Below are 13268 nucleotides of genomic sequence, written 5' to 3'. Positions count from 1 at the left end.
GTACCGCGAGGGCAATGCGCTGCTCATGCCTCTGAGGACAAAACAGATGCTCCCTCCAGCTGCGACCAGCTAGCCGCAATAAAATGGAAAGACATGTGTGCGCCAGTCGTGATGGCGCTCCACGAAGGACGACTGCGAAAAGCACTTGCGACAAAGGGTTTCAAAGCGCATGCAGTGTATTCCATCCTGCATCAAGCGTACTGCGCCGCAGGCTGTCTCGCAAAGCGCTCAAAGGCCGTTGGCGGTGGTTAGCAGGATTAGAACGAGGTTTCGAGGAAAGGGTCCTTACCAATCAGGTGCGTACCGCTGGTCTTGTCCATGTGACTTTAAAGCCGTAACTAAGTCTATATCAGTGGGTTTCAACTAACTTATCAATTCTGCTAAGCTCACTGCAGTGCAGACCTCCCGGGACCTCGGTTTGTGACCCTCCACCTCCTTTTTTTTATTCTTTTCAGCCATCCCTCACTGTTGCTGCAGCATGTCTAAAAAATCCTCAGCCACAGAAGCCCGTTCTACCGTCGAGGCAGAGTCTGCGGCTGTGTACAGCGCCACCATGGGTCCCTACAGGGAGTCGAGTTTAGACATTCTCAATATGTTCGAGAAGTCTTTCTCTGAAAGTTACGAAGGTGTTGTCGCCAGGAGCGACGTACTGCAAAAACCGCAGTTCCTCGATGTTGCCTGTGGCGCTGGCAACTTCACGTTCAACAGCCTTCTGCCACGTTATATGGCACACTGTCGAAGAATCGTTGCGGTGGACAAGGCCCCGTCGATGATCCGCTTCGCAAAGCTGCATCACAAGCACGAAAAGATCACTTATGACACCCTTGACATCGTGGACGGAGACATAGAGAGTTTCGTGAGACAGCACGGCCTGTTTGCGCGCGTCTTTAGCTTCAATCTGCTGCACTGGGTGAAGGACCCGGTGTGCGCCTTGAAAAACATTGAGAAGCTCCTGGCTCCAGATGGAGAGTGCTTCATCATCTTTCAGCACTGCATCCCCATGTTTGAAGTCAATATGGCCCTTGCTGAATCCGAGCGGTGGAAGAAGTACGCGAAGGTAAAGATTCAAGCTGTAGAGGAAGGGAAAGCAGGAACAAAATGTCTGATTTTGATCTATTGCCGTTTACTGCCTTCGGTCTATTTTGAAAAATATGTAGCCTACGAACAAGACGGTTTCGAGCGAGTAAAACAAACGCAATCAGAACTTCTAGACCCCGCAGTTCGGCTTACTGGTGTTACCAAGATGTGAATAGAACTTCACGGCTTTTTTAAGCAATGCTTATAAAACTGCAATGCTTGTTAGCAAGGCATGGTTGTTGGCGGCGTCTTCTGATACCTAATTTTTGAATGCCAAAATTATGAAGCAATCAAAGGAAAAAAAACTATTACCTACAAATTTTGCTAGCTAACGCGCCCACAATTAGAAGGCAATATTAAAATTTAGTTAGCCCCTACTAAATGTTCACAGGTCGGTACGACACCAATTAGCGACATTTAGCTTTTGATCAATTTTGTGCAGCAATTTTTTGTTGTGTGCAAAATCAGATCGAAGGCTTCTAACCATCTCCAAGGGTCAGATGAAGCAAAAATTTTTTTATCCAGAAAACGTCTGCCTATTTTCCCCGCCATGTTTTTCAGAGAGTGAGAGACGAGAATCTGTTGGACGAAGCTGGAAGTCGCGCATTCGCGCATCTTTTCTGTACACACTGATTGCTGACAGTGACGTGAAACACTGTGACTGGGAAGCGCTCGCCTCTGGGAGCACGTTAAGATCAAGCTTTGTGTCCAGAATCAATGTAGTAACCAGTACACGGCGTGCAAATGGTATGTCGTGAAATCGCGACATGGGCAGTAAAAGGTTAAGCACTCGCAGGAGCATCACTTCCTTTTAATCTTAGGGTGATTGCCTTGGCTGCTTGCGTAAGTTATTTGTTTATTTATCATGAATACCTACAGAATCCAGATCAATATTAGGGCAAGGAGAAGTGTCTACAAAAGAATGGCAAGCAGTGATAATAACATGTACCCATGACACACATTTTACAATATGATGCCACCCTGGAGATACCGATATTTGAATAATTCTGATTTTTCAGTAACTCTAAAGATACCATCGCACATATTTTACATGTGTAGAAATGCACAAGAAATCTGGAATGTGAAAAACGTGGTTGAAAATATCGATGTTCCAAACGCTTTAGCAGCAAAAGAATCCATTCATATACTAAAGAAAATTCGAGATTTGACACGCAGCTTTGCAATGTACTAGAAAATGCAGAAGGCGTACCGGTGACAATAGGCCGTGATAAATTACTCCAGTTGCGGATATTTCTCAGAAAGAAATTATACCCAGAAATTTTTACCATATACTTATGGTCACAGATTTTCATTGATTATTGGTTCAAGGAGACACATAATTTGGTGGCCTATTTGGCGCTTATTTCCACCATATCGCTTGAGAGTGCCTGGGGCCCATACAAGGCTGCAACGTACACAACACTAGAATAAAGTAATAGTTCATACAGAAAAAATCGTGACAATTTGGCACAGTTGTCAGAAAATTTACATTTCGCACGCAAAAATGGTGAATTTTTTTGTAGTATAGATGTCAGGATTGAAGCAGATTGAACGAAAGCTTGCAAAATAGAACTGATAGAAGTTTTTAACAGACATAAATTCATTAGACAGCATGATTTGTCTTGAAGAAACTAAGCATAAAATTATTAATAGAGGCAAAATTAGTTCACATTAGGAACATATTGACAAAAATAGCTCGCGTATCTGTTTCTGGGTCGCAGTGCTCAAGTCAATACTTTGCTGTGTAAGCTTATTTAGCAATAAAGGTAGATTGTTTTTTAGGGATTGCAACATGTCGGCAGTGCGTCTGTAATGTATTGATCACTTAACTCCGCTACGGGTACGAGGGTCACCAATATACAAGGTTAGATTCGAAATGGAGATAAAAAGTGTTGAAACTTGATGTTGGAGAAGAGAAATTGATGATTAAGATGGAATTCATAAATACCATTATCGTTTATTATTCGGTATCGGGAAACAATTCTTCAGAAAGAGGTAAGGTATATTGGCAATGAAACGCAGCACTTTTTTTTACCAAAATTGTGTTAATGTTTCCCAGGGCGGTGCCCCACACCAAAACACAATAGTTAATATGCGAAGAGAACAGAGCGTGGTAAACTTGTAATTTTGCTCTTTCAGGAAAAAAATAGCGACATCGCGAAAGTGCCCCCGTGACTGATGAAAGTGATTTAGAAATGGATTCAATGCAATGGGTCGACCTCATCGCCACTTTCTCTGCGCGTATTTCCTTTTATTTTCTAGTAATAATCAATCAGATTCTAATCGAATTCCTCCAGCATGTTTTGGGAAGTCACACAGAGAGCTACATATAAAGAGGAGAACGAAAGGCAGGGATGTTAACCAGGAGGGTGTTCTGGTTGGCTGCCCTGCTCTGGGAAAGAGGGATGAGGGAATTGAAAAGAGAAAGAGTGAAGGGACGAGGAGCACAGTCTAGATTTCTACTTCAAGCCAGTCGCTCTCGGGTAGCAGAAGAGTGCTGTTTCCTTTGGTACCGCATGGTCCATTCATGCAGAGGGTCTTGGTTGATGAACTCAACTGCAGCCCATCGAAATGCAGTTGAGCTGCAAGAACTGGATGTAGCGCGTCCAGTACTTGCAGAGCGTTGTATGCTGCTCTTCTCTGCACACGCTCTAGCTCATTTATATTTTTTTTAAAAGGGCCCTATGCAGAACAACCGTTAATGCGATATTGGTCTTTTTTTGCATCTTGCCTCCATCGAAATTAGGCCTACGTAGCTGAGATCTGATTCCACGACCTTGGGTTCAAAAGGTGAAGCCAGAACCACTTAGCCACCGCGGTGGATTCTGCTGGCGATATATTTGCTTTGACAGCTAGAATATTTTTTTTTGGTGCAATGTCTTGCATACCCAACATTACATCCCCCTGAAGAGGACTGGAGTCAGTAAGGGGGGCTTGCAAGGTCATGCGGTGCTGTATTCCTAAAGCATTAGATCAAATGCTTGAAGTTCATTCTCAACAAGCTCTGAAGGTGATTTATTTATTTTTTAAGCCCTTAGTTTTACAAACCCTAGTTGCCCCCTGTTATCATTGCTAACACTCGCAGTAATGAGAAGAAACCGACAGCAATTGGTCGAGGTATCAGCGATATCAAAAATGCTCTCTTATTCAAATGTATACCCTTTTTACAATTTTTAATTTTTTTTTGAAGAAATGCTGGCAATCAATGGGATGGTTCCACTACATTATTTCTTTCATGTTAGCTGTATCATGCAATGCATACAACAGCATTGTCATCTAGCTCAGTGTTACTTTCTTTAACTGTTGTGCGCTGTAGTTAGCAATATTCAATGGCCTGCGGTTACGTTAAATGAGTATGCACGAGTGTTAGGTGCGATATTTATTTTTTTATTTTTTGACCATAGCAATGAAATATTCAAACGGATTCACATTTTCCTTTTTCGAACAGGTTCTTGAGGATGTCATACCTGCCACAGCCCGTAACACGAATTTCAGTGCAATGAGGCAGAACCTGCAGAACCTTGTGGATGAGACAAATTTGAAGCCCCTGGCGTGCGAAGTGCTGCGCGTGCCAAGAGTCAATATCCCTTGCATTCAAGGCGCAACTGGTATGTGCAGATGACCTAACTGATTTGCTATGTTTTAATTATAACACAAGTGACATATGTACATTTAGAGTCAGTGAAAGTGGAGAAACAATGAAGCTTTAACGATGGAGTGAGACACAAGCAAAACTCTCGTTTACGTTTGATCACCTTCGTTGAGCGCTGTTTTTTGTCTTCATGTCCTGTGAGAATGCATGAACTAGCCCATGTGAAGACCTATTGACAACATGCCTTTGCCTTTGGTGACATGAATATTTGGTGACCGCAGAGATGTTACTTGAATGCCACTGGCTCGAACGCTCCATCCAACCTAGTACTGTTCGACGTTCCATATACTGAGCGCCATAGCAGATTGCCATTTATTATCTTGCTTCGTATTCAACCAATGTTTCCTGAAGTTGCAATATAATGGAAGGAAACAAATAGGGCCTAAGGAAAAAAATAATTGCATACATAACGCACAAAACCGCAAAACGGTGTTGCGCTTCATCTTATGTTTTTGCCTTATTTTCGCGTCTTCTCTGCAGCTTTGCGTGCCTGAACTTTGCTTCCAAAAAAGGCATTAACTGGACTAATATCAAACTGTGGCAAGAGGCGATCTTTCTACTCAAATTGCGGTCGAGATTCAAAAAGAAATCGCTGAGTCTCAAGATCTCATAAAGTTTATTCCTAGATAAAATATCTGATAAGAATTAGCACCATCGCTATGAGTCATTCATCAAAAATCACAGACATTACACTTGCACGGCTAGAAGTCTCTTCACATTGAAGCACTACGGATGACGCTTAGGTTCTAAGAAATCAAGCACCCTGGCAGGGAGAAGGAATTATTGCGCACTTTCATCATCGGTTAATTTAGGCGATGCGGTGCTTCGCTTCGGTAAAAGCAGACGAGCCACGCGCTTTCCAAGTTCGTATTTTGTTTTCGTTTTTTTTTTGTGGCCAAGTAACATGCGTCTTTTAGGTCAGAACCACTTAGCCCACAAACAAGTTCTTTGAGAGGACAGTTTTTACTTGATTCGAGCGTATTACGATTCTCGGTTGTCAATATTCATTAGAAAAACTGACCACTAATTGGGATGCTTAGTTATGAAATTTTAAATCAAATTATGCAATAACGGTCACTCTGACATTCCGCTCTGCTGTTGTCACTCACGTGACAGAAATACTATTACTAGTCATTCACCTAAAGTTATAGCTAATGTAAGTAATGCTGCCTTTTTTTTTTTCAAAATAGATCGCGGTGCCCTAAAGCTGACTCAAGCGGGTACCGGATGTTTCTGAACACGTTTGAGTTGAGAACGATAGCAGTGCAAAGGCGGTATATAAGTACAAAGCTAAAATTCACCCCTATGACGAAGCTCGGAGAAATGCTTTTGTGTAAATTTTACCTGCCAGAATTTTATTCTACTGTCACTTGTTAGTAACGCCTTAGAAGTCAGAAAATTTTTTATTATTATTGAGAAATATGAACACTTTCCTTTTCATAACTTATTCCAAACCCGAGCCTCCGACACTCACGTCTAACATGTCGGCTAAACCACCCTGTCTGCTTTAACAAGCCAGCAAACTTTTATAACACAAGTGAATGAAATTTGCAGTGACAACCTGTTGTTCTACTGAAATTGCGTTTAAAAAACAAAAACTTGGTAAGTGTCAAGTTCTCCTAAAATTTATTCCAACATACAGTATCTGATAATGAATTCGCGTTATCGCTATGTGTCATTCCTGGAAAGTTGCGGATATTAACCTCGAATGGCTACAAGTCCTATCGCACTGATGCACAACGGATGACTGCTTACGTCCTAAAAACCAGTTACTACGGCCGGTAAAAACAATTGAAGCGCCCCTTCGTTATTGAGATTTCTAGGTGACACATGCGATGCTGCGCATTGCGCTGCGCTCGGTTCGCTGGCACGAATAATTTTTTTTTTTTGCTGTTTCGCTGCACGATCGCCTTTCCTCTTTATCTTTTCATGCGCTTCCTATATTTGTGTACCAGGATGGCAGATGTTCTTTTGTCAAAACTGAAGCTCGACTGCAAGAGGCCAACGAAGGACTGCCACATGAAGAAGCAAAGTAATTTATAATGATGGAGTGATCAGGCAGAAGCCACTAAATTGTGTCAGCTGACGCGGCTAGCGCAACAGGAATTAAAAAAGCCCTGAAACACTTTTTCAAAAATGCATGCCGTTGAAGAATTCCGCTTTATGAATATCTTCCAGCAATTTTTTTTTTTCAAATGCGTTTCGTAGAAGCAGAGCTACCAGAAGTGAAAATTTACCTACGATTCCTAGCATGCTCAAAGCTAGACGCTTCTCTGCCGGGCGCATTCAATGCCGAATTGATAAAATTAGACGCGTTGCACAAAGAGGGTGCAAAATTTCTTTATGAGAAAGAGGAGCCAGGTCTCGAGCGTGGTTCTGCGTTGCCTGCTGCGTAGGCAGCTGAGAAATAAAGACTCAATACTTATATCACGCGCTCATGGCAACGTGATCAAACGACTGGGCGAGTCTATTTGCGGTGATAAAAATTGTTGCTTGGCCCCCTTACATCTGACGTTGAACTAGTAAACAACTGACTATGTTAGCCTGCAATGGATGTTTGTGCAGAGTGAGGCCAGTTCATTCCATCTAAACTCAACTCTGAGTTCGTAGCAGCAAAACTTACTGTGACGTCTAAAAGTTCCTGCATCACTCTTGTATCACCCAGTGGTGCATGCCTGTTAGCAGCCACAATAATTTTGTCATCAGTGCTTAAAAAGGAGAAAGATATATGACGGACGATCACGCGGACTCATGCAGCAAACCTGCGAGTGCAGGGGGCTTTTGTGTTTCGCTTTACATGGGTTGCCTTGCAATTGTGTCTTTGAATGTGATTGCACCTTCATTTTTGTTCCGCTTATGCATGCGCTTCTGGTGTATGTGGCCTCTGGCGGGTGTAGAGGGGTGGAGGCCTTCTGGATGGTGAAGGCGGGTGGAGAGTGGACGTTGGTGTGATAGCGGGTGGTGGCCTTCTTTGATTGGCTTGCGGTTGTTAGAGGTGGGTTTCACTCCGCTGCTGCATGGCCTTCTGGTGGGTGTAGGCCTATGGAAGGTGTAGAGGGGTGCAGGCCTTCTGGATGGTGAAGTGGGTGGAGAGTGGATGTTGGTGGGTGGTGGGTTTCTTTGATGGGCTTCTGGTGGGTGGAGTTGCGTTTCGTTGCGCTGCTGTATAGGCTTCTGGTGGGTGGGCACTTCTGGAGGGTGACGACAGGTGGAGGCCTTCTGGAAGGTGGAGATTGGTACAGCCTTTCTTTGATTTAGAACGCGCGAAAAAGGCGCTAGGTCCTGTACGAACATCGACAATAGCAGTTGTCAGCATTTGCTTAAGCGATTGTTGTTAGCTGCGTAAAACGAAATTATGTTCTCTAGGCTTTCGAAGGCAAGGTTTTCGAGGGCTCTTCTAGTTACGAGCGCTTTCTTTTTTTCGTGCCTGATTTTTTCTTTCGCTATTTCTACTTTTCAGAACGCATCGTTTCTTTTAACCCCATCTACAACCTTCTGAACGACGAGGAAAAAGAGGAGCTGTTCAAATTCATTGAAAAGTTCCTCTCTGACCAAGTTCAAGCAGTAGCAGATGGCAGCATCCCGAATCAGCGGTTTACTTACGTAATCCATGCCTACAAGCCTGCAGCATTGTCGGCTTAGCTTCTATGCCAGGGAGGCCGGCCGTCACGGAAAACTTATAGTGCGTGTCTTTCGAGCGTTGCAAATGACGGTTATCAGACAGTATTTCTGTAGAGAGCATTTTGACTGCAATAATCTTCTCCCGGTGGCACTATAATGTATTCTAACACTACTTGAACATATCTCACTGCATTCACTAGAGGAAAGCGTCAATGCAAGCGCAAAAATTTTGATTTGGTGGTTTGTTGCTAATATCTTGTGTAATGAGGTTTTCTTGGGTGAATAATTTACATTTTCGCAGCAATTAAAAGTTTGGGCATGTGCATTTACACTCTTCCACACTGTTATTGTTGCTCTTAATTCCCACAGTGGTTTCCGAACATATGGGTCGCAGCTTAGAATACCTGCATTCTGGAGGAAAAGAAAATGAAGATCGCGAAAAGAACGAAAGTACCGAGAAGACCCCCCCCCTTTCCGTCATTGTCACCGCTGGGGTTGCAACGCCGACAACAAGCGCTATTTGTCGTGTGAGAGTTCTAACACGTGCTCTCTGCGGAGCAGATGTGATGAAAAGATGCTGGAGAAATGCGTGAAGGCATAAAATGTACGAATTCCTCTTAAGAAATGTCGGCCATATTTATTCAAGGTTGCGAGGTGGGTGCTGGAGAGGCGACATATACTGAGAAGCGAGATGCGTTCCCTTGTGCGCATGCTCATCAGCGCCTCTTCATCCTCCTCATGAACCTGAGTAGTGGTACGACAGCGGTCCTCATCCTAGACCATAGGTCGATAAACGAAGACTGAAAAATGTGGCTGTGGCTTAACTCAGCTGAACCAGGATATGCAGAGCTCTGTTTCGCATGGTTAGACACGGATTAGCTTTGGTTCATCTTTATTGTTTCAAGACCTCAGTGACAGCAAATTGCTTCAGGGAGAGGAAATCATGTGATGCCTCACGTGCCACAAGTGCAAGAGCGAGCGTCCAGAGCGGCGGTCGGCGCAGCGGCGGACGAGACTGCCAAGCGCAAAAGCGAATCACGTGACACATCACATGCCACGACTGGCGAGGAGGAGCGGTGGGCGTGACTGCCAAGCGGGCAGCCGTGGCGACGAAGGTGAAGGTGAAGATCGAGGCACCTGCCACGCGCGATTTTGCGCATGCGGTGCGCCTCTCGTTAGAGGTCAAATCTAAGAGCCAGATGACCTTCAGTCTCAGCATAAGAGGAGTAAAACTTTTCCCTTTAACGACTAAGTCTAAGTATAAGCCAAGAAAACACAGGTGCTCTATGTACAATGTGGGTGCGTGTGCCAGTCGCTGCAGTAGGAGTGCCCGGCAAGAGTTCTGGAGGTTGCGGATGGGTGCAGCGGAAGGGCGGGCAGACGCCATCGCTCTACTGGTGGCAAAGATGAGTGCATTAAGCGTCCTCTAGTGAGAAGGACTCGGGGCGTTCATGAGCTTTCCCTTGCTCCCCTTTTCGCCAAAACTGACAGCTTTAAATACAGTTTTTTTCCCCTAGAACAGTAGAAGATTGGAATTCGTTACCGGCATCTGTTTTTTCCTCACAAAATTTTTATGATGTATTACATCGTCTACTTACCTGCTAATATTGTTTATATGTATGTTTTGTATCCCTGTGCTGCTAACATTGTATAATTTTATTCTTTTGGTTTTATTCTTTGGTTTATTTTTTGGTATTCGTGTGCTGCTAATATTGTATGATTTTATTCTTTTGGTTATGTAATAATGTAAATTCATTCCTGCTTGGGCCAAGCAGTGGCCTGCAGTATTCTGAAATAATAGATAATAATGAACCACATGGCACAGCGCACTGAAGATATCAGTTGCTTGGGCAGGCAGAATGGCAGGATGGCGGGGGATTCGGGACGCGGCAAAGAGGACATTTGCGATGAAGGTTGTTTTAAAGGCGATGCGATCGCTGCAGTGATGGTCGTGCAAGTGCGCGGTGTTGTCCCCGCTGCATGTGACGCCTGTGAGGCACGCTGAGGACTGACGAATGGTGAATGTCCCTGAGCGAGCCAGGAATTGACGACGGCTCGCTTACGGCGGGTTTCGAATCATGCTTACTATTAACGAGCACCTCAGATATCACATCTTTAGTTAACGTGGTTGATCAGAAAACAGGCGCTTTTAAGACCTGAACAGCTGCCGGTAGGCGCACTGCTTGGCGAATTCTGTGCCTGATTTGGCCGGCGCAAGGTGTAGCTTTCCCATCCCTGCACCGTTCAGCGCGGCAGTCCTTCTCGTGGGCGCTGTTCCGTCTCGACAGAAACGATCGAGCTCTACGTGTCCTGTAGTTCGCCATTATTTTATTAACAGTGCACCATTAACATTAAAAGCACAAAAACTACTTTGGTTATAATCTACAATCCGCCTCATCCGCGCACATTTGCCAAAATTCTAAGCGCTCTTGCAAGAATTGCATATCTGTCATATGTATATTTTACATGGTGCTTTATTCCAGATACTTCGTTCGGATAGTTTAGGTTGCAATAGCGTACAACCCGAGAGAAGAAACTGAAATAAAAGTTTCAGTAACGTTCTCGGAACGGACCTCTCAGGACTTTCCTGGAATCGTGTGTTTAATGCTCTGGGTGGGGCACCTTTGCAACGGGAAGTTGATGTAAGCGCCGTCGACGTTTCAGTGCAAAATAATGCGTGTTTCGTATGTTTTTTTTTTTTCAAGAAAGTAAGGGGCGAATGCCACAGGCCATGCCACTCACGTTACTCTGCATTTAGAAAAACCGCGGGAAGAGGATAGTCATCCATCTCCTGCGCTCACGCCTAAAAGCTCTATGTGCCTTTCATAGTCGCCCGAATACCGCGAACTCTCGCGCAGTGGATGCGTGCACACAATCATGCTGCCCGGTCATCACTCTTGTCCGCGAGACGGTTCTCGGTTAGCGCGAACCACTCATCCATTTATTCAGCCCCTGTTTTCGTCGTTTTCTTGATGTCAAAGTGAAATATGCACTTCCTAAGCTGAATCAAATTCACAAAAAAGAATTCGCCCTACATATTCCTCCGGTGGCACTCCATCATTGCGAGCAAAACGTGCGAGTAAGGGCAGAAAATGTTCTCCGCCTCGACAAAGTATGCCGACAGAGGGTTAGATCTGCTGATGGTCCCCTGTGGACCATCACAAGCAGCAGTGTTTCTATTCTAAGCTCGAACACTACACTTCCCTCATAACGTATAACGTCAATTTTGGCACGGCGCAAGATACAGCAGAATATAACACTATTGAAACCAGTTTAATTCTGACAGGGAATTATCTAAGATTCACCCGAGATCATGTGTTTAAATCTCCTCGCGGACATAATCCTGCCAGTGGTGCGTATTTATTCTTTGCAATGTAAAAAAAAAGACATTCATTCGCGCTGCTACACCAAGAGTAATTTTTGCATTTCCCCTCTCAATCCTACTCCCTTCTCTTTAAAGACCTCTTCCTGCTTATCAAAATTGTTACATCCTAGATAGCCTCCTTCTTTCTCATAGCCTAGTTTAATGCTCCGGACGCACAAATAAATAAAACAAACAGTTGTCAACAGCGGTAGTTCTGTCTTCTCGTCTGAAACTGTCCCCTATAGTCCAGACACATGAATTCGTTTATTTATTTTCTATTACTTATGTTCTAGATCGCGTACCGTGCAGTGTAGTGATCAAGTGGGATCTACATTTTTATTAATGCCGTGTTCACTTCGTCTGGGGATGCCATTTCATTTATTCATACTTTTGCTTCTTAGGATAGGTTTATTTCGTGAACGAGAGAAGCAGCAGTTGGACGGGCTTTGGATGCCAACGGTGGCTCTTTCATATCCACGAAACGAAGAATATGGTCAAAATGAAAACAAAATTGCACAAGCGATCGTAGGATTTAATATGACAAATCTCGGTCAGTAGTATTGATTGTGCATTTCACTTTTTTATTGAATCCCTTCCCATAACATCTTTGAATTTAATTTTGCCGTGGTGTTTTAGCTCCGCTGCTTCATGGGCTTCTGCTTGGTACCGACTACTGAAGGGTGAGGCGGGTGGATGGTTGGTTGGTGTAGCTTTAGTAAGGTGGAAGTGGGTGGCGGCTAGTAGGGGAGACGCATTTTTGCCGGCGGATGCGCGAAGATGCACCCATCGGATGGTCCTTTGGAGGAGGTACCTACCGAGCCCAGATTGTGTCATAAGGGCTGCACTGGAAGTTGCACGCTCACGCAGAGAGATCACAGCTCTCTCACAGCGACAGGCCTCTACTGCTGACGCAGAAAAAAAACTCTGTGGTTTGGGTGTGCACTTTTTTAATGCAGATGAGGATGCGGGCATAATATTATACTGTCAAGGACACGCAGTCAAAAAGAAAAGCTTTAGACAGGGTTTTTTTTTTTGGTTAGCAAAAGCAGCTATAATTTGCTTTAAATTTAATTGAAGTTATTTAGGTTGAGGGATTTTAATTTACCTTAAATTAAAACATACGCACTGTACGGCTGAGCATAATCTGGCCAGGAGACGTCATTCAAATATCAGGGCGTTGGGACGGGAACGCCATGATTTCAACTACTTTAAACTTCGTGTTTATTTAATATAGCAAAATTGAACCCACACCAGTGAACGTCATAACACGCCACGTTTCTTTGAGCAAGTTTAGTTGTATTTAAAACATCTTAACAGGCACCGCAATGCTAGCCAGGTTCTCTGAAGCGTGCATAGTGCAATCTTTCCAATAGCACATGCATATACTGCTTTGCAATGGGTGCTGATATTCTCACGTGGGAAAAAATTACGTCTTGTCTCTAAAATACTTCAAAAACGAAAACCTCTACGAGATGTTTGTCAGGCGATCTCGGTCTCGATAATGATGCAACTTCTTAGAATTTCATATTCCGATCGCGTGGTAGTCATAATCAC

General features: G+C 44.0%; 1 protein-coding gene across 1 annotated transcript; it reads left to right on the top strand.

The window, feature by feature from the left end:
* The first annotated feature begins 457 nt into the window (after window positions 1-457).
* On the top strand, window positions 458-11267 carry LOC144094569 (juvenile hormone acid O-methyltransferase-like). The gene is made up of 3 exons (XM_077628489.1): window positions 458-1057; window positions 4526-4685; window positions 8190-11267. The coding sequence occupies exons 1-3, from the start codon at window positions 479-481 to the stop codon at window positions 8369-8371; spliced, it is 921 nt and encodes a 306-aa protein (XP_077484615.1). The 5' UTR covers window positions 458-478; the 3' UTR covers window positions 8372-11267.
* The last annotated feature ends 2001 nt before the right edge of the window (window positions 11268-13268 follow it).

Source organism: Amblyomma americanum, chromosome 6 (genome assembly GCF_052857255.1).
Source record: "Amblyomma americanum isolate KBUSLIRL-KWMA chromosome 6, ASM5285725v1, whole genome shotgun sequence".
Lineage (NCBI taxonomy): Eukaryota > Metazoa > Arthropoda > Arachnida > Ixodida > Ixodidae > Amblyomma > Amblyomma americanum.
Note: the sequence above shows the minus strand (reverse complement) of the source record. Positions and strands in the feature narration are given on the sequence as shown.